The sequence below is a fragment of the Galeopterus variegatus genome, unplaced genomic scaffold (assembly GCF_000696425.1).
Source record: "Galeopterus variegatus unplaced genomic scaffold, G_variegatus-3.0.2 Scaffold1533, whole genome shotgun sequence".
NCBI lineage: Eukaryota > Metazoa > Chordata > Mammalia > Dermoptera > Cynocephalidae > Galeopterus > Galeopterus variegatus.
Genome location: NW_007727644.1, coordinates 32,230 through 54,734, shown reverse-complemented (window position 1 = coordinate 54,734; position 22,505 = coordinate 32,230). Strand labels below are relative to the sequence as shown.

The 22,505-nt window shown below is 37.1% G+C and overlaps 1 protein-coding gene across 1 annotated transcript; it reads left to right on the top strand.

Moving 5' to 3' along the window:
• Positions 1 to 3,222: 3,222 nt before the first annotated feature.
• Positions 3,223 to 15,458, top strand: P2RY10 (purinergic receptor P2Y, G-protein coupled, 10). Its single transcript, XM_008577546.1, has 2 exons — positions 3,223 to 3,386; positions 14,028 to 15,458. Exon 2 carries the CDS (start codon positions 14,077 to 14,079, stop codon positions 15,061 to 15,063), a length of 987 nt encoding a protein of 328 aa, XP_008575768.1. The 5' UTR covers positions 3,223 to 3,386; positions 14,028 to 14,076; the 3' UTR covers positions 15,064 to 15,458.
• Positions 15,459 to 22,505: the final 7,047 nt, after the last annotated feature.

Genomic DNA, 22,505 nt, shown 5'->3' with positions numbered 1-22,505 from the left:
CTTTAAATTTGCCAAACTTCAGACACTCAAATTTTCCTCCACAATTTTTGCTATGCTTGCTTATCTTCTATACTTTTGTTTTGGCCTCTTGGCATGACTTGGCATCCCTAGTGAATGTATGTTTGTAGGTTTTTAAATAATCACAGTTTTTAAAACTTTGCTACTTACTCTAGTCTCACTGTAAGCAATATTATCTATGCAATCATAGGTTTGAACTGTTAATTTTATTATATTTTTTAAGCCTTAAAATGGGTTTATATCTAAAATATTTTAAAAAGCTATTCTTTAGACAATTTAAAATGCAAAAACCTTGTATATTTTTGGTAGGACTGCTTAAGTCAAAACTTGCCTATTGAGCAAGAATCAGCAAACTTTCCCAAGCAGGTTCAGCCCATGGTGAATTCATCTTATTAACTTCCACATAATTTAATAGTAAATCATATACTATGCCATGCTTTCTAAGTCCTTTATGGCTGATCAACTTGTCACTTAAACTGTAGACTCTTGGACAATAGGGAACATATTTTATATTTCTGAGTCCCACTCTTCTCTCACTGAGCATTGAAGAAATTGCTCATTGTTATAAATCATTAAGCATTTGTTGAATGATTAATTCCACAAAATGCACAGTAATATTCTGTGGATTTATAGTGAGACATGGGAAACTCTTGAAGACAATTTATCTAAAGCAGTTCATGTTCACTATTTCTAATACAAAAAAGATTGAGGTTACGGTTTAGTCTGTCCTTTATTTTTTATTTTTTGATTCCACTACTACTCCAGAAAGGATTGAAAGTGGTTTTAAAAGATAAATACTATAGCAAGATAGTATCAATTAAAAGTGAATATAAAATAATAAACAAAAATGGGCAAGGACAATAAAAATTGAGCCATGAAAGAGGCTAATCCAAAAAAGCACAGCATTAAAAGATCACTACACTTACTACCAACAGACTCTAAATTGGTTCCAGGCTTGTCAACAGACTATGTAAAAAGAGACACATGACCAGTTATACAATCAATTTCCATAAGAATCAAATCAAATCAGTTGCTTAGGAAAAATCTAGTTTTGTTTTTCCTGATACTAAGATCAGATAGGACTCATGGGTCTTCCTAGAAAACAGAATATGTGTATCATAATGAATAGTGTCCTCAAGAATACTTATCACTCCTCATCTACTGCTGCTGCTAGAGAGACCTAAAAACCTTTGAATCACGAAATCATAAACTTTCCCCAGCCTAGGGAAGATATGATCTATCTACCAATTAAAGTAAACTTTGAGGAGACACATATGAAGAATGCTAGAAATCAGAATTAGGGACAAAATGGGACAGCTGCACTACTTTACAGAAGCTACAACTGGAGTATTTATTACTTTATTTGAGGTGATGATGATTCCTAGACCATCAGTCATAACCAGTAATTATAAGATTCTTCTAAATGTTAAATGCAGATGACTGTTAAATTATCAGCTGTTTTGACTTGTCCACAGCTTTGCTCCTTCTAATTAATACTCAAAGTTTACCTAAGTTGAAATTTTTCTTTGCCTGATTTGGAGCACTGACTTCTGACATTCTTTTGCTTCCCTTTTCAGGGCCAATGACAGGAGAGAATACTCACACGCAAGAGAGAAATGAGGTAAGCTGGCAGTCTTTCATTTAGCAATGTTAAGGCGTTGTCTGTGAAATGAAGGTGGGATGTGGGTAATTGTCAGAAAGGTTCCTTTTCTCTCTATATACAAGGGTTTGTCTTTAAAGCTCAACAGGTCTGGAGCTTTCTTTGCTCAGAGAAGGATCATACACTGGGAAAACTAGCTCATATTGTCCAAACTCACAGGGGACATATTTGTACCAGAAAGCTAATTTAATAATTTATGGTGAGAAACAGAACTGCCAAATGGACTGAGATGTGTGTTGGCTTGCTAGTGTATACTCTTTTCACTAGGGATGCCAAGTCAGAAAACTAAATTAAGAACAGATTGGAGCTGGATAATTACATGAAATGAGAATTAGGAAGGGGACTGAAAGGTCAGGCTTGTTTCATTTGATATCCATCAGCCAGGATGAGTACCCTTTCCCTTTGCTAGTCCTCATAAGTCGTGGTCTTTTCATCAGTCAGCCCAAGATCATGGTTTCTGAAGTTGAAAGCTTTTCCTTTTCATCTTTTGATGCCCTTGTGATTTGTATTCCACATCTCTGAGTGTTGGGCATGACTCTACCGAGTTTTCTAATGGTTCTGTTTTTTTAAGGTGAGCTTGCTGCAGATGCAGGTTGCTCTCTTACAAGAATGTTGTCATCCACTTCATTAATCAGTCTAATCCGTGAATCAAAAAGCAATCTTTTGACCTAACCCACAGTAATTTATTTTTCTCCTTTACTGTGGTTATTACCCAGAAGGTTCTTGGCAGCTCCAAGCCCTAGGTTCTAAATGTGGTTCCCTTACATGCCCAAAGGCTGCTTTGTTAGCCTTGCTATCAGAACTACCATCAGACTTGGCTGACACTATGGTCCCCAAGTGTATGATCATCCCTTATTTGCATAATTGTGAAGGCCTCATAGACATTGTATATAAAGTCCAAATCTTAGTACACTGGAGAGAGAACTTATAATCAATTCTGTTTATTTATTTACTCATGAGTTCTTTGAACATTCATTCATTCATTCTCTTATTCATTCAATAAGCATTCATGAAAGTGCCTTGTGCTGAACTAGTTGGGAATAGAGGTAAGTCAGACATGGTCTTTGTCTTCAAGCAATTTGCAGTATACTAAGGGGATAGTAAATGTACAAAAATAACTAAACTACACATTAAATTGTGAGCCTTGAGATGAAGGGGTTGGAAGAAAGACACTTCATCTGGAGGAAACAGCTTAAGCAAAGATAGTCTGTTTTTAGTATTGACTTGTATTTGTCAGGTTTCCTCAGCCTTTGTCCCTCAGGCTAGAATGAGCTGCAGCTTTTCTGTTCCTGGGTAAGCCTTTTTTCAGATTTTGCCTGAAAATACCATCTTGCCATGGAACCCACTGGAAGCTAGTGAGACAAATAGACAGGTGGGTTGTGATGAAAGGAGATAGGGTGGGGAACAGTGAAGAAGGCTGGTATGCAGTCACTGTTTGAGTGTGCATAGCCTTTAACTCCCTGCTCTTTGAGTTTCTCTGCATCAATGACATATAAAAAGAAAACTTGAATAGTGTAATCTGCTCAAGGGAGTTACCTTCTGTCTGTGCAAATAAGGTTTCTGTGGTGAGACACCAGATGCACTCAACTTCCTCTTTCAACAACAAATTTTTCAGTTACCAGCAGGATCCGTGCCACCCAGAGTTAGGCTTTTTTACCCCTAGCTTCCTGCAAAGAAACAAGAGTGCGTACCTCGGCTGATCTCCATGGTAAGTTACAGCCTAGCACCTGGGAATTGGTGGTTCCATGTGGGAGGATTGATGGGAACATAAAGATTAGGACAGAGGCAGATGTGGCACCACTGTCTGAATTGAAATGGTCCTCTGTTTCTCATCTCAGACTTCTTACAGCAGAAGCAAAGTGATTGCCCTATCTGACCAGAGTACAAAGTTAATTTTAATGCCATAAGTCCTCAGCATTATATCATGAGCATGGAGTCCATAATGCAGCTCACTCTTTGCTGAGGGTTCTTTGTAGAGTGGGAACAGGAAAGACAGCTCAAAGTGGTAAGAAAAGAATGTGTTCACAGAGATTCATTGGGACAAATTGACGTATTCAGCCAATAAGAGAGGATTTGAATTTTTTGCTGTGTATTTTTTACCTATTTGTATAATAAAGAAATATTTTTAAGTATAAAATCTTTGTTTTGATAAGATTAGCTTTCAGAGTTACTGAGACAAATAATAAGTTCTTCCAGGAGAAGAGAGAACGTCAGATCATAGACTTTGGAACTGAAAGTGCTCTTAGAGATCCAAATTCTTCACAATACAGATGGGGAAACTGAGAGCCAGTGAATTGAAAACACTTAGGATTACCTAGATAGTTATTGGCGGAGCTGAAACTAGGACCTGTGTCTTCTAACTCATGCTCTCTTTCCCTTACAGCAGCCTGCATCTCCCAGAGAATACTGTTAATGCATTTATGACTTTGTTGGTTTTTAGGTTAGCAAAGGAGAAAATATCCAAAATTATTTCAGAGTCTGCTCAGAAGGGTTCCTTGATCTTTTGAAAGCTATTTTGACCCAAGTTCAACCTTACAGGACAGCAGAGCCCCAAAATGACAAAATTATCTCTTCTATGATTATTGTTATTACTGTGAGTGCTAGCATCTCTTTGGTTCTGGGCTAAGATGATTGAATCAAAAAGACTTCCAGCTGGGGTGTCCCTAAAGGTGGACTGTGCCAAGTCAGCTGGCACCAGGATCAGTCTAGATAGAATGATAACAGACTTCGTTGTGCCTTTTGCAGCAAGTAGTCTCAGTTCAAAGGATTCTGAAAGTTAGTATATTTTTATTTTGGTTGTTCAAATGGATGTGGGGAGTCAGTACCATTTCTATTAATTGGGAAATTTATCCCTTAGCAACTGCAACACAGTAAAAATATTCACTGCTGAAAGTAAGTGATATGCAGATGTATTGAGGTGGGAAATGACCTAAACTCTACTAAGAATGAGGTCATATATTCACAGGAATTGTTTTTTCAGTGGTTCCTGTTGAACATAAGTCCTTCTTTGGTCAAACACACTTTCTTAGTTGGCTCAGCAGGGAAAGTTGAGTTCGAGTTAAGTTGTACAGACTACTCAAATCCTAGAAGTGGGGGAATGTAAGACACCAAATGAATGAGCACATTTCTGCATGATTGTGGGTGGCTCTTCATGGCTAATTGTGTTTGAGGTGAGTTGGGGTCCTAAAAGGCAGGCCAGTCTATAGCCCCTTGTCATGGTTCAAGCAAAGAGGATCGGGCTAACTGTTGCAGAACCACACTTCTTAAGATTTTCAGCAATCATGACATGGCTGGCAGGGGGATCTATGCTTTAAAAATTTTTGGCCAAAAAGTTGACTTACACTTCAGATCAGGCTATTTTGCAGGAAAGTTTTCATCTAGTATTGGTTCACATGCACCACAGATAGAATGATGAGGTAGATAGATCAATATACAAGGAGTCAAGAAGTCTGGGTTATAGCTCTTCAAGTTCTGCCAATGATTCATTGTGTGACCTTGGACAAGTTGCTTTATTTCTATGGGTCTCAATAATCTCTCTTACAATAATGTGAGGGCTTGTAATAAATGGCCTCTAATTTACTTCCTAGTGGTATAAAGACTTGACTCTAGGCTGGTAGGTACCTGACAAAAGTTATATGTCATAAGGTCGCGAATAAATGAGACCATAGTAAGGAAATCTAACTATAGAAGACCTTTTGAAAATGTAGTTCAAATCTCTGAGAGAACCCAATAATCTTTTCCAATGGCCATTATATTACTTTCAGATAGTATTATCATAAGAGCTTCAATTTTTAGACAATAGGTAAGTGTTTTGTAAGCAATTTCCTTTTTTTTGAAAAATGATAAAACTTAAACAACAAAAAGGGGAAAGTTTCTGAAATCTGATATCTACAATGACAATGACATTACATAAACATTTCTTAATCTTTTAAAACCAAGTTTCCCTTTGAGAAATATAAAAAACTCACTGCAAGGTTATGGTGGCCTTGCATTTTTAGGAGCCACACCCTAAACTCATGGAAAAACCTATTCTATCACATTGTGATTTTTGAAGTACTGTGTGCCTAACAGCCAGGAAGATTTTGCAGATTTGTACTTTCAGCAGTTTTTATTATAGGGACAATAATTTTGTTTTCCAAATGTTTATTATAATAAGAAATATGCTTTTTTTCAAGTAAAACATATTTTCTACTCTCTTACTTTAAGAATTACTGCTCTACACCTTCCAGCCACTTCCCATCACTATGCTTTTTGGGGAATTTTCTAAACCCAGAAAAGTACAGGATCCAACCAAAGGCCCTGGAGGAGACTCAAATAAAGAGGAAGTGAGCTCACATTTACTTAATGTGTACTCTGTATCAGACATGAAGATAGGTACTTTCACATACATTTTCCATTAAATCTTGTAATAATCTATGTAGCAGAGACTATGGTTCTAATTTTATAAATGAGGAAACTGAAGTGAATTGTTTCAGGCTACAAAGCCAATAATTTAGACATGATATCATCCCAGATCTGCTCAAAGAGCATGATTCTTTCCACATATAACATGCTGCCCCAACTGCAAAAATGATATCTGATTAGGTCTTTTTCCTAAAGGATTAAAACTTCAATAAGAATTCATGCATGGAAGTTCAAATTAAAACTTTAAAATGTTAGTTTCTGAATATCTAATTGCTTTAATTCATTTTAATCATAAAGATAATATTCACTTCTAATTACCAAAATAAATGTCTAGGCTACAGAATACATTCAAATCTCTGTGTTTCTGATGTCAAGCAGGGTTATTTAGAGTTGATTTGAATTAATTCAGAAAATAGCAGAGTTTCCAGTTCTAGTTGCTACTCTTTGTTTCTGAAGAACACCATGGTGATGGGGATCAAACTGACTTGGGCAATTCATTTGGGACTTTACTGCTTAAAAGAATAATAAGGTAAGATAAGGCAAAGCAAGTTAAGTTCCCAAGTGTCTTGTAAAGGTTGTCCCCATGAGAGTGAGAGGGGCCCCCACTAGCAAACATTTTTCTCTGTTTAATTTCTCCTCCTCCCAAAATGGCAAGCCCACAAGCTGACCTTATCATCAGAGAAAACAGAAGTACATTTGATAGACATATCCACTTAATGATGCTAGTTACTTAATGATGAGAGGTGAAAAGAGGGGGAAGATTGAGAGGGTGAAGATTTGTAGAGTTGGTACTAGAGAAAGAATAGTCACCTTCATCCCAGAACTTAAGTTCTACCCTCCTGACTCTGCCACTTGCTAACTTTGCATCTTCAGGTAAATGAAATTACTCTTTAGAGCCTCAGTTCCCTAATATGTAAGATGGGATAATACCCCCAAGTTGATTATTCACAATATATCTATTTAATAATGATTAATCTCTCTCTCTCTCTCTCTCTCTCTCTCTCACACACACACACACACACACACACACACACACACACACACACACACACACCCCTTTGTAAAGTATAAATAAACCTGTGGGTTTAGGTGGTGGCAACTGCATGAGTGATGGCAGTGTACTGCTGGTGGTATTACTTAGGGGCAAGTGTTAAAAGGGGCAATGCTGATAAAGTCATGTCAAGTTAGAGCTGAAAGGACTTAAAGACCCTCTGGTTCAAATTGTCTTATTTTAATAATGAGGAAAATGAAACCCACAGAAGGGAAGGGGCTTATTGAAGCAACATAAAGAGTTAGTACTTCAATTGTTACTAGAGTCCAAGTCTCTTAGGTCCAAATCCAGTAATCTTTTCCATATATTCTACAGCTTTTGAATCTTCCCTATGCTACAAGTATTGCCTCATTCAGCTCATTCCTGTTGTAAAGAAATTGTTCCAATACTTTTATCCACAGATAAACTATGATTTGGGTTCATAGGCAAAACTACACAAAGATCCTTGGTTTTGATATAGCCATACCCTGATACCTGGTCAGCATTAATTTACCATGAATACATGCTTAAAAGTGCTAGAACTAGAACCAAGATCAATAGCTTCTTCATCTTCGAGGACCAGTCTTTTCCACAGAAACATCACTTTAAAATATCTTTCTGTCCATGTCACAAGTTGTTAGGATAAAGAGAATTTCAGCTTTCTCTGCTTATAAAGAGCCTTATTACAACTGAAATCATAATAACTCCTTGACTTTGAGAAACTTATCCTGAGACTCTGTTTTCTGATCTGTAAAGGGTTATAATGATAATTAACTCAGAGTTCTTATAAGAATTAGAGGTGACATACAGACAGCACTTAGCTAGTGACTGACAGGGTGCATGTGGAAACTTCTTGGATTTAGTATTTCACTAGGACTTAGGAGTCTGGTACAAATGCTGATGCCACAATAATTTAAGCTCACTTTGGCTCTACCTTCGTGAAACTACAGCATTTAGCTAGTTGGTTGGTAAAGGCAGCTGCCTTTGGATAGATGTTATTGGTACTTACTGAGATCTTGAACTCAGCTCCAAGGAATCATATTTAAAGACCTGACATACTTTGTGATCTGAGAGAAAACTTAGTTATTTCTACAAAATAAAGTGTTCAATGCTTAAATTCCCACTTAACCTTACGGGATTCTTGTTGAGTTTCAAATAGAAAGCTGGGAGTGCAGGCTTTGAAGATCTTAGATATCCAGATTTCATACACTACAACCTAATTATCCTTGCTTTGACCACATTCTCCTCAGTAGTAGAAGGAGAAAGATTATGGTTGTTGCTTGGGAGGGTAGCTCATGGGAGAACCTTAGAAGTAAAACTGCCTAAGGATCTGCTAATATGTGCCTATTCTCCATACTCTTACCTTTACAAACCAATGCTATGAACTCCTACAGTATGCCTAACCTTCTGCTAAGCAAAGTGAATAATACAAAAACCTAACATATAGAATTTTCCCTCAGAGAGATTACATTCTCTCAGAGCAGTCTATAAGTCCAGTAGGAATTTGAAGAAGAAAGTCAGAGTAGGGCTGCCTAGTTCAAGGAAAAGATGAGAGTTAAGATGGGACCTTCAGACAGGGATAAAATACTGACCCCTGAGATGAGTTTCAGAGAGAAAGGAATTTGATGGAGTTGTAGTCATAATTTTATGCCAAACTCACTATCAGGTACATCCTTAGAGCCACACTTTGAAAGTGAACCTCGTTAGTTTAGAGATGGTGGCTGATTTTTCTGCTCTGCTTTTTATTTTTTTTTTATTTTATTTTATTTATTTATTTATTTATTTTTATTTTTTTCCTTTTTATCTTTTTTACTGACCGGTAACGGGATCGCAACCCTCAGTGTCGCACCCGCACCGGGGACCGGCAACGGGATCGCAACCCTCGGTGTTGCGCCCGCACCGCACTCAACCAGTGAGCGGGAACCGGTCTCCACATGGGATCCGAACCCTCGGTGGGAGTGCCGCCGCGCTTTCAAGTGGCGCACTCTCCAGTGCGCCACCGGACCAGCCCTCTGCTCTGCTTTTTAGATTAGAATTCTATGCTAGTCATTACCTTTAGGGTTTGGCTTCTATCATCAGACCCCTTTTATTAAGAGAAAAAAAAAACATTCTTCTTCATGGTCCTGACCTTTGGGGTAGGCAGTGTGTACAAACTGGAGGCATCAAGAGGCATGACTTCAGTAAGGCTGGTGTTGGAGACACTAGAAATTCTGTTCTCCTCTCTATCTGGGTGATTCACAACCACAGAACTAGGGACTGAAGTGAAGTTCTGGGGGTATGTATACCACCTTGAAGTGCTTTAAGAATGGATATATATGGTGAGGAAAAGGAAACAACTGTCGTGAGCAACTACTGTGAACAGTTTATTTAAGAAGAGAAGGAAGGTGACAAAGCTAGAATAAGGTGCATAGACAAAAAAATTATTTTGGGGGTTGGAAAGACTTGATGACAAAGATCTAGCTGAGAGTGGAGGAGAGCATGATGAGTAAAAGAGAACAATTAATGAAAAAGGATCCTGAGCGAAATAATGAGTGTTGGAATTCATCATGAGAAACAGGAAGGGAAGCTGTGTTGGGAAGTAAGAACAGTGCAGCTATAGATAAGATTTGTGTGTTGGGAGGGGACAATGGATGAAACTCAGTTGCTCCTCATCCAATATCCTCAATTTTTTATGTGAGGTAAGGGGTAAGATCATCTGCTGAGAAAGGTGGGGAATGAGAGAGCAGGAGAGAGGAGGAAGATTTAGTACAGTTGTTAAAATGCTGAATAGCCACCATGGGAATATGCTGGAGATCATTAATTTCTAGTTGTGCCATTTCAAATAGATTCTGGTATATTTAATAGGATCGTTAACCACTTGATAGTAAGAAAGAAAATAGGTTGTGGACTTGATCTGGGATTACCAGGCTGGGCAGCAGAAGAATGGAGAACAAGGAAGTTGTGTGTTCTTGTGGGAGTGGTTAATTTGACCAACTATTGAATCTAGGCTGGGTAGAAGAAAAAAAAGTAAGATAAGGGAAGATGCTAGGTGAGACTAGGAGAAATGGAGAGATTCAGACTTTTAAGATCTCTGGGAGTGTGGTGCAAGTTAGTATGGTACAGTTTGCAGTGGAGCTCAGTGATTTTAATGTTAGAGAAAGAAAACGACTTGAAGAGTCAGGAAGTGATGAAGCTTGGCAGAGAACAAATCTTTTTTAAGATTTAAACATATTTATGGGTACAGAGTTGACTATCAGTATTTGTGTACAGTATGTGATGATCAAATCAATATTATTAGCATGTTCATCATTAAAAATCATAATTACTTTCTGTGTCTCTTAAACAATTCCTCCCTATCCTCCCTCTCCCCCACTTCCTGCCTCTAGTAACTATAGGTCTGTTCTCTCCTTCTGAAATTTCAACATTTTATTATGTATGGTCTTTCTCTTTTTTTGTCTCTTAGCTCCCACTTATGAGCGAGGACATGTGGTATTTTGCCTTCTGTGCTTGGCTTATTTCACTTGACATAATTTTTTCCAAGCTCATCAGAGAATGCAAATTTGGAAGATGCTGGAATAAGGAAGAGGTGAATTGGTTCAGATTGCCAAGAGAGGTGAATGCTGTTAGCTGCCTTATATAAAGCTCCTTTGGAAAAGTGCAAAGCTAAAATATCTTTTTAATAACATTTCACATATTTTATAAATAAAATTATCTTTGATTTCTCATACAGTCTCCAAAACTGGTCAGTTCCATATCTGACTTTTACTTTAAATTCTAATATCCCTGCCATGCCAAGTTCAGAGTTTATTCTTTATCACTTCATCTGTTGCAGTAGGAGGTGACTAACTATCCTATCTGGCTTGGACTGTCAAGGTTTTGGCACTGAAAACTCTATTCCCCAGAAAAATCTGGACTGTTTGCTACTTTGCTTACTCCCAACTGATTTGGATTCCATGTGTCCCATCTTTCCAAAATCCATCTTCTATGCTGTAGCCAGGGTGATCTTTCAAAAACACAAATGCATAATATTACATCTCTTCTCAGCATCCTTTGATAATTCCCATAGCTCAAAAACTTCCATGATCTTGTGTCATGTACATTTATAGTCTCTTTTCCCTTCCACTAGCTTCCCCCACTCTCATCCTTTTCTTCAGCTGGGATAGAACAACTATTCTTCCTTTCTATAGGTTATTCATTTTGATACTTTGGGACTTTGAATGCTATTAATTCATCCTTGGAATCCCATTCCCATCCCTTCTTGTCCTACACCCTGCTCACTCCAAAAAAAATGCTTATTGAAAATCAACTTATCTTTCAAGTTGCACTTCTAGTCCTCCTCTTCTGTGCAGGCTTTATTTCTGCTTCCACAGAACTGTCTTTGTTACCTCTTTCATGTCATGTTTTTGAAATCTTTTATGGCTACTTACTCTTATGAGGGTACTTCAAAAAGTTTGCAGAAAAGTAGGATTAAAAGATAACATGAGGGCCAACCCCGTGGCTCACTCGGGAGAGTGCAGCGCTAGGGGCGCGCCAAGGCTGTGGGTTCGGATCCTCTATAGGGATGGCCAGTGTGCTCGCTGGCTGAGCACGGTGTGGGCGACACCAAGCCAAGCGTTACGATCCCCTTACCGGTCACAAAAAAAAAAAAAAATAATAATAACATGAAATTTTTCATGAACTTTTTGAAGTACCCCAAAACTGTTGGTAAACTTACTGAGAGCAGCAACCCTCAATACTGTTTTATTAATAATAATAAGGTATTAATTTTTCTCCAGAATTTCCCACCCCACTCTGCCTCACATAAAAGATTCTGTGCTAACATGAGGGTTTCTCATCACTCTGCCATTCACTTCAATTCTTGCCATGCACTGACTGTAGTTTTAGAGATTTTTTAATGTTTCCCCCAAAAGACCAGAAACTTCCCAGGGACAGAGACCATGGCACATGATTCTATATTTTCCACAGAGAAAGCAGGTCATGCAAATCTCTAAGCTCACAATGAACTACGAATTATAGAAGCATAAAAATCTACAATAAAAAATAAGGTATAAACTTGGCCTCTAGCTTGTTATTCTGGCCTAGTCAGGCTCTGTTATTTAACACAGAGGTGTGAACAAAGCATGCTTCTTTAGTAAGTGAAACTTTCTATACCAGTGAAGCAAAAACAAATAGCCATGTCTGTTAAGTGAAAAAGTGGAAGTGTGATTTGGGTGGGTATGAGCTATTCTTAGTTCTTGGAATTGTAATGCCCTTGATACATCTTCCTTTGCTCTCCCACAGCCCTTGCATGGATAATAGATAATAGTAGAAGCAGGGCCAATACTGAAGTCAAAGTGGGTGGTGGGGAAAGATGGGTGGTGTCCATGAGTGGCATGCATGAATACAGGTGTTTAGTTCTCTCCTGACAGCCGAACTAGAAGAATCTTAGTGTTCCAGGATCATAAAGTCCTGCTATGGGATTAGAAAGGTTCTGCCACGATGTGCTCATCACATGACACAATGAATGGCAGTTAAAGTAGCCACATTCTACTATGTAGTCCCTCCTGTCAGGGAGAGGCAAGTGGCATGGTGTAGTGAAAATGGCATTGCCTCAGAGTAAGCCAGGCATTATGGTAAATCCTATCCTTACCATTTTTTATTTTTATTATGTCAGGCAATTTACTAAATCTCTCTGAACCTCAGTTTCCTCATCTGCATTCTGAGGATGATAATAGCTCCTACCTCTTAAGACAATTGTGAGAATTAAATTAGATAATACATGTGAAAACTTCCATTGCAGTTTCGGGGGTATATCCTTGATGGTCACAGCATAACAGTTATTTTCTGCCTTTCCACCCGTGAGCACCCCTCCACTTCCACTCTAAGTCATACATACATATTCAAGATGACCACATGCCTCTTTAAGACATATCACAGATGATAGGCCAAATAGGAGGATGGAATCAAAGAAGAAGGAAAGTGAAAGCACTTTTTAGGGTAACGGTAGCTCATAACATCAACTCTCTTTTATCTGTGAATTCATCACCTGTGGTTCTGTTCTTTTATCACATCTCTATTTCCAGGTTAAGGATAGCATGTGATATAAGAAGCTATTCTGCTACTTATGAGGATTATCTAAAACTAGGTCGCTCCTTTGTTTTTGTAAACTTACTTAAAACAATCTGCCATGCTGATGATGCCATACCAATACAGGATTCCCCTTAGAGAATTGGTGTCTTCCCTTTCAAGATCGCACAGCAGAAAATACCCTAGTTCAGCTTCTAAATTCATGTATTACTGAACTTTTTCATGTAAATTTGGAATGGGATGCAAGTCAAGGGAGTAAGAAAATCTTCAGGAGAACCTCGGAGTCACAAGCTATTGTAATAGAATAATAAGGAGGCCACATTTCCAGGTCCTGAAAATCAGCCAGGACACTGACAATGCAGGCTCAAGGAGGCAGAGCCATTTTCCAAGTACTGGAGTGCTACAGTAGGAAGCCAGGACCCTGTGGGCAAGATGGCCTGACAAAGAAGAGGCAAGGGGACCTAAAAGATGAGGCTGAATTTCTACCATTGCAATTGGGAGTGAGTGAGCACTAGTCACTCCAAACAGTGCTTTGGGCAAGGCAAACTTGGAGGCACAAGAAATATACTCAAATGCTGTACTTTTTACAGTGGTGAGAATAATAGACTGAATATTTCAAGACACCTTTGCCTGCAGACAAAACTTAGAAAATCTGGGAGGGCAGCTGTAGGACAATTCCATGGTTCCTTAGCTGGTTCATTGGGTGACCTTGGATCAGTAGTATATTTTCCTTGAGCTTCTGTTTCTTCATCTGTAAGTGGTCCCTTCTAATTCTAATATTCTGTGTCTCTGAAAGTATATAAGAGAGATCTGGGTGTTGGCTGAAGAACTAGTTAACTTTTATACTCTTTTTTCCCCCCCTTTGGGCAGGGATCATAAATCCACGGCTTACCTTGATGAATATACTGAAATATTCAAGATGGGTAGCAACAGTACCAGCAATGCTGAGACTGACTGCAATGTCACTGATACGAAATTTCAGTACTCCCTCTATGCAACCACCTACATCCTCATATTCATCCCTGGTCTTCTGGCCAACAGTGCAGCCTTGTGGGTTCTGTGCCGCTTCATCAGCAAGAAAAACAAAGCCATCATTTTCATGATCAACCTCTCTGTGGCTGACCTTGCTCACGTGCTGTCCTTACCCCTCCGGATTTACTATTACATCAGCCACCACTGGCCTTTCCAGAGGGCCGTTTGCCTGCTGTGCTTCTACCTGAAGTATCTCAACATGTATGCCAGCATTTGCTTCCTGACATGTATCAGTCTTCAGCGGTGCTTCTTTCTCCTCAAGCCCTTCAGGGCCAGAGACTGGAAGCGTAGGTATGATATGGGCATCAGTGCAGCCATCTGGGTCATTGTGGGAACTGCCTGTTTGCCATTTCCCATCCTGAGAAGCACGGACTTAACCAACAACACCAATTCCTGCTTTGCTGATCTTGGTTATAAGCAAATGAATGCAGTGGCTTTGGTCGGGATGATTACAGTTGCTGAGCTTGCAGGATTTGTGATTCCAGTGGTCATCATCGCATGGTGTACCTGGAAAACCATTATATCCTTGAGACAGCCACCGATGGCTTTCCAAGAGATCAGTGAGAGGCAGAAAGCACTGCGGATGGTTTTCATGTGTGCTGCAGTCTTCTTCATCTGCTTCACTCCCTATCATATTAACTTTATTTTTTACACCATGGTAAAGGAAACGATCATAAGCAGTTGTTCCATTGTCAGAAGCACACTATATTTTCACCCTTTTTCTCTGTGCCTGGCAAGTCTCTGTTGCCTTTTGGATCCAATTCTCTATTACTTCATGGCCTCAGAGTTTCGTGATCAATTATCCCGCCAGAGCAGCTCTGTGACCCGTTCCCGCCTCATGAGCAGGGAGAGTGGTTCATCAATGATTAGCTAGAAATAAAATAACTCTTCAATTATGACTTTGTGCATCTATGTTCTTTGGTTTTTTCCAAAGGCCATAATTACCAGTGGGACAATTTCTTTAATTAAGCCTTGGAGACAATAGATATAAGTGTTTTCTTTTGTGATAATTGTGGCCACAGGAGTGGAGAAAAATGTGGGAAAGGAAGGGAAGATAAGATTTACCTGTTTCCTCTTTGAAATTCAAGGCACTTTCTTGTTTAAGAGACCTAGATCAAATTTTCACAGATGTTTCCAACCAAATAGAAATTGGATTCTTTATCTTATTATCTTCTTCGATAAATAGAATATTGTTAAAAAGATACAGTAAATATGGGAAAATTTTCCAACATATAAAAGTAAATCTTTCATATGAAGACCTTTATTTCTAAATAAGAGCAAAAATCTCTAGTCTTTCTAAGAGATAAATGCACAAGTTAGGGGATGTGAAGAGTTGAAACAACATGTGTGTAAATTTGGCTATAAACCTGATACTGAAGAAGGGCATGGAAATTCACTCATTCACTGAAAATTTATTGGATTCCTATTGTGTTTGAGGTTGCCACTTTGGCACTTTTACATCTATCATCTCATCTGGCCCTTTGAATAAACCTGTGGAAATTTCCAATACAAATAAATAAATGGAAACTTGCCATGGGATAAACAGTAGTGAGCCAAAGTTTGTCCAGTATACACCACATATGTTTAAATTATTTCCTCTGTTTATGTTGTTTATTAGGTCAAAACTAAACTTGACTTTGACATTGAAGACACAGACTATAGCTAAGCCACATATGACCAAGCCCGTTTCAACCTGTTATGCTGGGATTACCTGAAAAATCTGTGGGTTGTGGTGTTGGCTTGTCAGAATTCGTGCTGCAAAGTCTCAAATGATAAATAGGTACATTGTCCTAATGCTGTCTCAGTATAGAGTCCGGATGATAAGAGGTTTAAGAGGCCCAAGTTATTTATTGTTTCTCACAAAATACGTTTTAAAACTTAATGCAGGTCAAACAAACCCCATAAATAGATGAAATAAAGAAAGCTATAAAACTGAGTGATGAACAGTCTGTAAAATGTGTATTTTTTTGGAGTTTGCCTAGCCTCTTTTTTCTTAAATATTATTGCACATCACTATGAACAAATTTGTGTTTAAGAAACTTTTGAGAATCTTTTCTGTGAGCAGAACTCATGGGATTGCATTAGAAATATAAAATATTATCATATCATGAATAAATGGGAGAAAAGTTTGCATCCTCCTTCTGGCAATTTTCCTATCTTAATTTTCCCAAGGATTATGGGTATTGTTTCAGCACCATTATGGAGGATTTGAATACAAGCAATCCCTCAGCTTCTAAGATTGGCATTTATGAAACTCAATCCATCACTCTCCACTTTTATGTTTGCAAATTAAATAGCATAGGCATTTAGTGTGCTGGGAGGAGAAGGGAAGTGGTAGTCTTCAGAATATCCATTTGAATATGCTGGCTATGAAAAAGGAAGAAGGAACAACCAAAAAAAGGTGGAATTAAAAAAAACCCAAGGTTTCTGGGGAGGGAGAGAGTTCTGTAATTATAAAGTAATTAAACTGGTTTTCCTGAACTTTGCTAACCTGGATCTGAAGATACTACCTAAAGAGGGTTTCCAGATGTGCTTGGAATTAATGACAGCTTTATTAGAATAACTGCATAGACAGTCTGACTCTAAGGAGACGACTTTGAAAGATACTCATTTGGAACTACACATTCTGCTATGTTTGTGGAGAAAAGAAACCTCAACTTTCAAGTCACTCTTCATATTCCCTCCTTTCAAGTGATAAACAAGAGATAGTGCTTCAGGATTTATGGATTAGTGGGAAAGTCAAATGATGTGACTTTCATTTTGGCTACAATTTAAGTGGAATATTTGGGCTTTTCTGACATTTAAATCCCTAATGGAGCAAAAAAGATAAAAACATCTAATCAAGCAATGTTTGGTCCTTGAATTTTAAGGGGCTGGGATACCTTACATATTGCCAGGGGAAAATGTGACAATGCTTGAGCTGATGTGATAGCAGTTCAAGAAATCTGTAAGACGGCTTTAAGGTATTACAATGAACATTTTTGACAGTTATCCCTATGCTTGTCACAGGAACATGATGTGAGACAAAGTGGACAGCAAAACATACATCCTTGAATTGGTTTTACAAAATGTCAACATTAATGCCCTACCTTGTCCCCAAATCTCTACAAGACACCTGTCAAAATCCACTTAAAAATCATTCAGAATCTCATAACACTGATGAAAGACTGTTTAACCTTCTGATAGTATTGGTTAAAATGGTAAGAAACGTGTTAAAAATGGGAGAAATAGTATTAATAATTCTTTACAACAATTTGTATTACCTTAAATGCAGTTTGTGCATGATTGGCTATGCTGTTTGCCTTTAGAAAGCTTTACATATTAGCACAGACTATAGGTATAAACTTTGTCATTGATTAAATAGATTACCCTTATAAAATATGTAATCATTTCTATAAAAATATTAAACATCAGGCTTTTGTTTGAAAATTTAACTTCCGTATGATAAAACTGCTTCTAAGCATATGCCAGTTTCTCCTTACATCTTTTTGCGTGTTTTCCAGGAATATAACCCATAGTAAAGGTAAGATTACTGCTTATAATAGAAATTTAAAATCACATTCCCTTTTTAGGTAGTAAGGTATATGCGTGTCATATTAACATTTTTGAGCTAAAACTGTGCCTTTAAGAACATTACAAATGCAACATGTGATTGTAAAGTATATTATTATACTCTAAGGCTCTGAAAGTTAACCAGTCTCCCAAAGTCCCCAGTTTACTACCAGTGAATAAGTAAAATACTTTGGTTCCTTGATATTTTAATCATTAACCATAATTTTGTTTTTTAGGATTAGAAAATTAGTTTATATTTTTCATCTAGATATTCCTTTGTCCAAGTAAATTATATGTGCAGCATTTCAAATGTTCCGAATTGCTAAAGTAGAGAAAATTGGTTTTCTAGAAACTGAATTTCAAATTGGCTACTAAGGAGAAGAAGGAGGGTAGCAAAATTTCAGGAGCTGTTAGCATAGACTACCAGATTTCTTGATGTTTTGGAGTTGGGTGAGGGGGAGTAGATTTCCATGACTTGAGAAATTGCATTTGAACTGGGACTTACATGATTGGGGAAGTTTTCAAATTGACACTAAATATAGAGAAAAAGTAAGTATTTATGTTGGAAACCCTTCTTTACCAAGGGTGGAAAGAGAAAAAAGCTGGGAAGTAGCTAGTACTGAATACTATAGTTTGTCTAGAAATATGGAGGGGAGCAATAATTAACAAGACTGTGAAAGTTAGAGGCCTAGAATATGGAGGACCTTGAATGCCAGTTATAGAATTTGGGCTTTTGTGTGGTGGGATGAGGCAAAGTGAATCATAAAAATTGTGGAAATAAAAAAAACTTACATATAACAGGTCTTGAGAAAAAATGGTTGGAAATAAGAGTATGGGCAAAAGCCTGGTGGAAAGTATACATTACTGTTTACTCATTCATTCTGATGTTTGGGTTTTATAGGTAATTCAGATATACATGTGAAAACTCAGAAATATACAACAGAAATTGCTACCATCTACTGAGTCTAACTACGTGAAGGGCTTTACATGAATTGCCATGTTTAATTCTCACAACTCCATAAGGTAGTTACTATAATCACCCCCACTTTCCAGATTTAAAAAAAAGAAAAAAGAGAGAGAGAGAGTTTAAATAACTTGCTTAAGGATATACAGCAAATGAATGATAGGACCAGGATTTTTAATTCTGAAAGTGAAAGTCTGAGTCCAGGCTCATGTGCTTAACTACTATATTATTAGCCTACATATTAATATAATAGAATGAATTTCATGGGAAATATTCACATTTTAAGGTGATTTTACCTTTTATCCAAAAAAATCCATAAAATTAGACTGTTGTGATACTTACATTGGGGTTTTGTTCTCATATTTCAACATTCTAAAACATCCTTTTGCAATACATACAACTGTAACTTGTCAATTTACAATAAAATTTTTTTATTAAATTTAAAAAATAAAAACCTTATTTTGTCACACTCCTCTTTTTAAATTCTTATTCTAACCTCTGTGTGGCAGCAAAGTCCTAGGGATTCATGTGAGTAAACGTGATGATATGGATGGCCTTAGCCGTAAGTACACACATTTGTATAAAAGAAAAACTTGAAAAAATACATTGAAATGTTAAAGTCAGTTGTCTTAGGGAGATCTGGTTATGAATAATTATTATTTTATACTTTACATTTTTCTAATTTTCCAAAATTTCTTTGGTAAAAATCCTATTTTTAATTGGAAAATAGTAAATATCATAAACCATGGGTTAGCAATTAGGTAAATGAAGAAAAATACAATTGCTTCAGAACAGATATAGTTTGAGGAATGGATTTAAAAAATCATAAGTAATAATAGATAGTCGGTAGATAGTAAATCACATACAAAGAGAGTGTAGGCTCTTCAGAATGTTTATAAACTCTGAAATGTTTATAAAAGTTGATTATACTTGTATACCAAATAATAAAGCCTCAGAAGCAAATAGCCATAATTATGCATATGAAATTATATGACCAAAATTCGAATTACCAAGAATGTAGAAAGTACACAGAATAAACAATATGAGATAAAATTTTTAAAGTATTATGGTAAATTTAATGCAAATATATTTGAAAATCTCATTGAAATGGATTTTCTCTTCAAAATTATCAAAATGGAGAAAGAATAGAAAACTTAAACAATTGACTGCAAAAGAAGTTAGGAAAAATATTAAACTCATTTCCACCAAAGGCAACTATACCCGATGTATTATTTAAAATGTTCAATGAGCACATAATTTTAATTTTTCATAATTGCTCCTAAAATCCAGTAAAAGAGGTAATCTTCTAATTTATTTTCTAATGAAATTTTTGTCCTTATTAAGAAATACATAAAAGTAAACTGCATTAAAAAAAGCTAAATAAAAGACTGGCAAATACTTGCATAATTCAGCAATGCCTTAACATTATAATATTACCATTTAAGCCATAATTTTATAGCATAATTTATTTAAGCATAATTTTAGTGCACTTTCAGGAATATTAGGGAAGCTCAACATAAACTTTTTTCAATTATAAATAAACCTAACAAAAGTAATCCTTTCTTCCTTTTCTTCCCAAACTGAAAATGAAATTAACTTCAGTGGGGAAATCCAAACACTTGCAATCTGTGAGAGATGAGCCATTAAAGCAACAAGAATTATCTGGTGGTCTTAACTGGTTATTATCAAATTGTCAAAGAAGACAAAAAAAAAGCCCATATATGTCATTTGATTATCACCATTTGATCAGAAATGGAATCAGTGATGGATCTGACTATTAAATCCCAGAAAAATTGACCTTTAGGAGCCTGTGGTGCACTCGGGAGAGTGCGGTGCTGGGAGCGCAGCAGCACTCCCGCCGCGGGTTCGGATCCTATATAGCGATGACCGGTGCGCTCACAGCGCTCACTGGCTGAGTATGGTGCGGCCGGTCTCAAAAAGGACAAAAAAAAAAAAAAAAGAAAGTCTTCAGCCACTTGGCAACCGATAGATGCTTCACCTATGGAATGTAGTAGGTTTTTTAGTTTTCAAAATAGTCTCACCCAGGTTTGGGGAAGAAGATATACTTGCTAACAGTCTCTCCACACAGTCTCTGTTCAGGCTCAAGGACACGAAAGTCATGTATATAGACTGGCAAAATTCAGACAAGGCATTAAAACATGGGCCAACACTGCATTTTGGGACATCTGGCAAATTTTTAAAACTAAGAACTGTGTCTTCTGGAAGGGTAACTCTGAAGACTTTCATAATATAATTAGTGAGCCACCAAGAAATACAAGTCCTCATTTCACTGCATTTTTTAAAAAAATTTCTTCTTCCTACTCAAGATACATGAAGTGTTTGAGGAAGAGGAATTTAGCCTATGTTTTTCTTTGGAAAATCAAATTTACTTTTAACAAGCATTACTGAGCTTCTTTCTATGTCGTCTGCAAGCCGCAGCAATGAATCACTAGTTCCTGATACGCAGTGTAGCTATATTTGGATTTTTGACACAGTCTGTGGTTATTAGTCTTTGGTGATATAGTACACCAGATGCTTTCTTGCTTTTCACCTTGACATTAAACTCTGGTTATTAAAGCTTTAAAAAGAACATCTTTACTGTGGTGACAGAGATGTGAGGGAGTATGTTTGTGTGTGCATGTGTATGTGAGAAAGTAAGAGAGAGACTGGGACAGACATAGATAAGAAGATAGGGAGAACCAGAAAGCAAGTCAGAGAAAGAGAATAAAACAGATAGACAGAAAGTCGCCATGGAAGAAATAATAAGAGGATAAGAGACTATAGAAATAAACTGCTGGAAATCAAAGAAATGAGCATTAAAATAATGAAATACTTATTTGGGGGTCTCTCGAAATGGCCAATATTTTTTAAAAGGGAAAAATAAAACAGTCATAAAACTGTTGAAACAGTCCAAATTGGCATACTCTCACAATCTTTATTCTCACATTAAAGATGTTCTTTTTAAAGTGTTAATAACCAGAGTTTAATTTCAAGTTGAGAGCAAGAAAGCATCTGGTGGACTGTACCACCAAAGTATGGAGGTTATTAGGAATCACGTGTTGCATTTTGAGAAAACCCAAAATGTGAAAACCAATAACCACAGACTGGTGCCATGGAGAGAACACAGAATTTGGAGTCAAATAACCTGAGTCTGAGTCCTTACTGGCTCTCCAATACTGGGTTTACTTCATTTAATTTCCCTGAGCCTATTCCCTAATCAGCAAAGTGGAGTTAGTAACAATAGCTCTTTCTAAGGTTTTTAATAAGGATTAAGTGAGTTTATGAGGCAACCTTTATAAAAGGTAAAGTGCTGTAAAAATACTAGTCTCCAAAGGGTAATTTTACATTTCAAAAGTCTTAGAAAGAAAAAGAACATTTTTACTTTTGACCTTGCATTTCAACTTCTAGGAATTTTGCCTAAAGAAATAATTAAGTAGACAAGCAGACTTACATACAGGAATGCTCATCGCAGTATGGTTTATAATAAAATATTGGCGACAACTTAAATGGAAGCATAAGTTGTGATCTATACAATCACAAGCATAAATGCTATGCAATCATTTAAAATGGATTGTAGATCATTATTTACACAGGGAGAGATATTCACAATATTCTATTAGTAAGAGAAGTACATTACAAAACATTATTAACATTACAGTTCAGATTTTAATGGTTTCTATGAACGTGTGAATAACAACATTTGGTTGATTTATCCTTCCTTCCTTCCTTCCTTCCTTCCTTCCTTCCTTCCTTCCTTCCTTCCTTCCTTCCTTCCTTCCTTCCTTCCTCCCTCCCTCCCT

Coding starts and splice junctions, on each gene's coding strand:
- P2RY10 (XM_008577546.1), top strand. CDS start 14,077: ATGGGTAGCAACAGTACCAGCAATGCTGAGACTGACTGCAATGTCACT.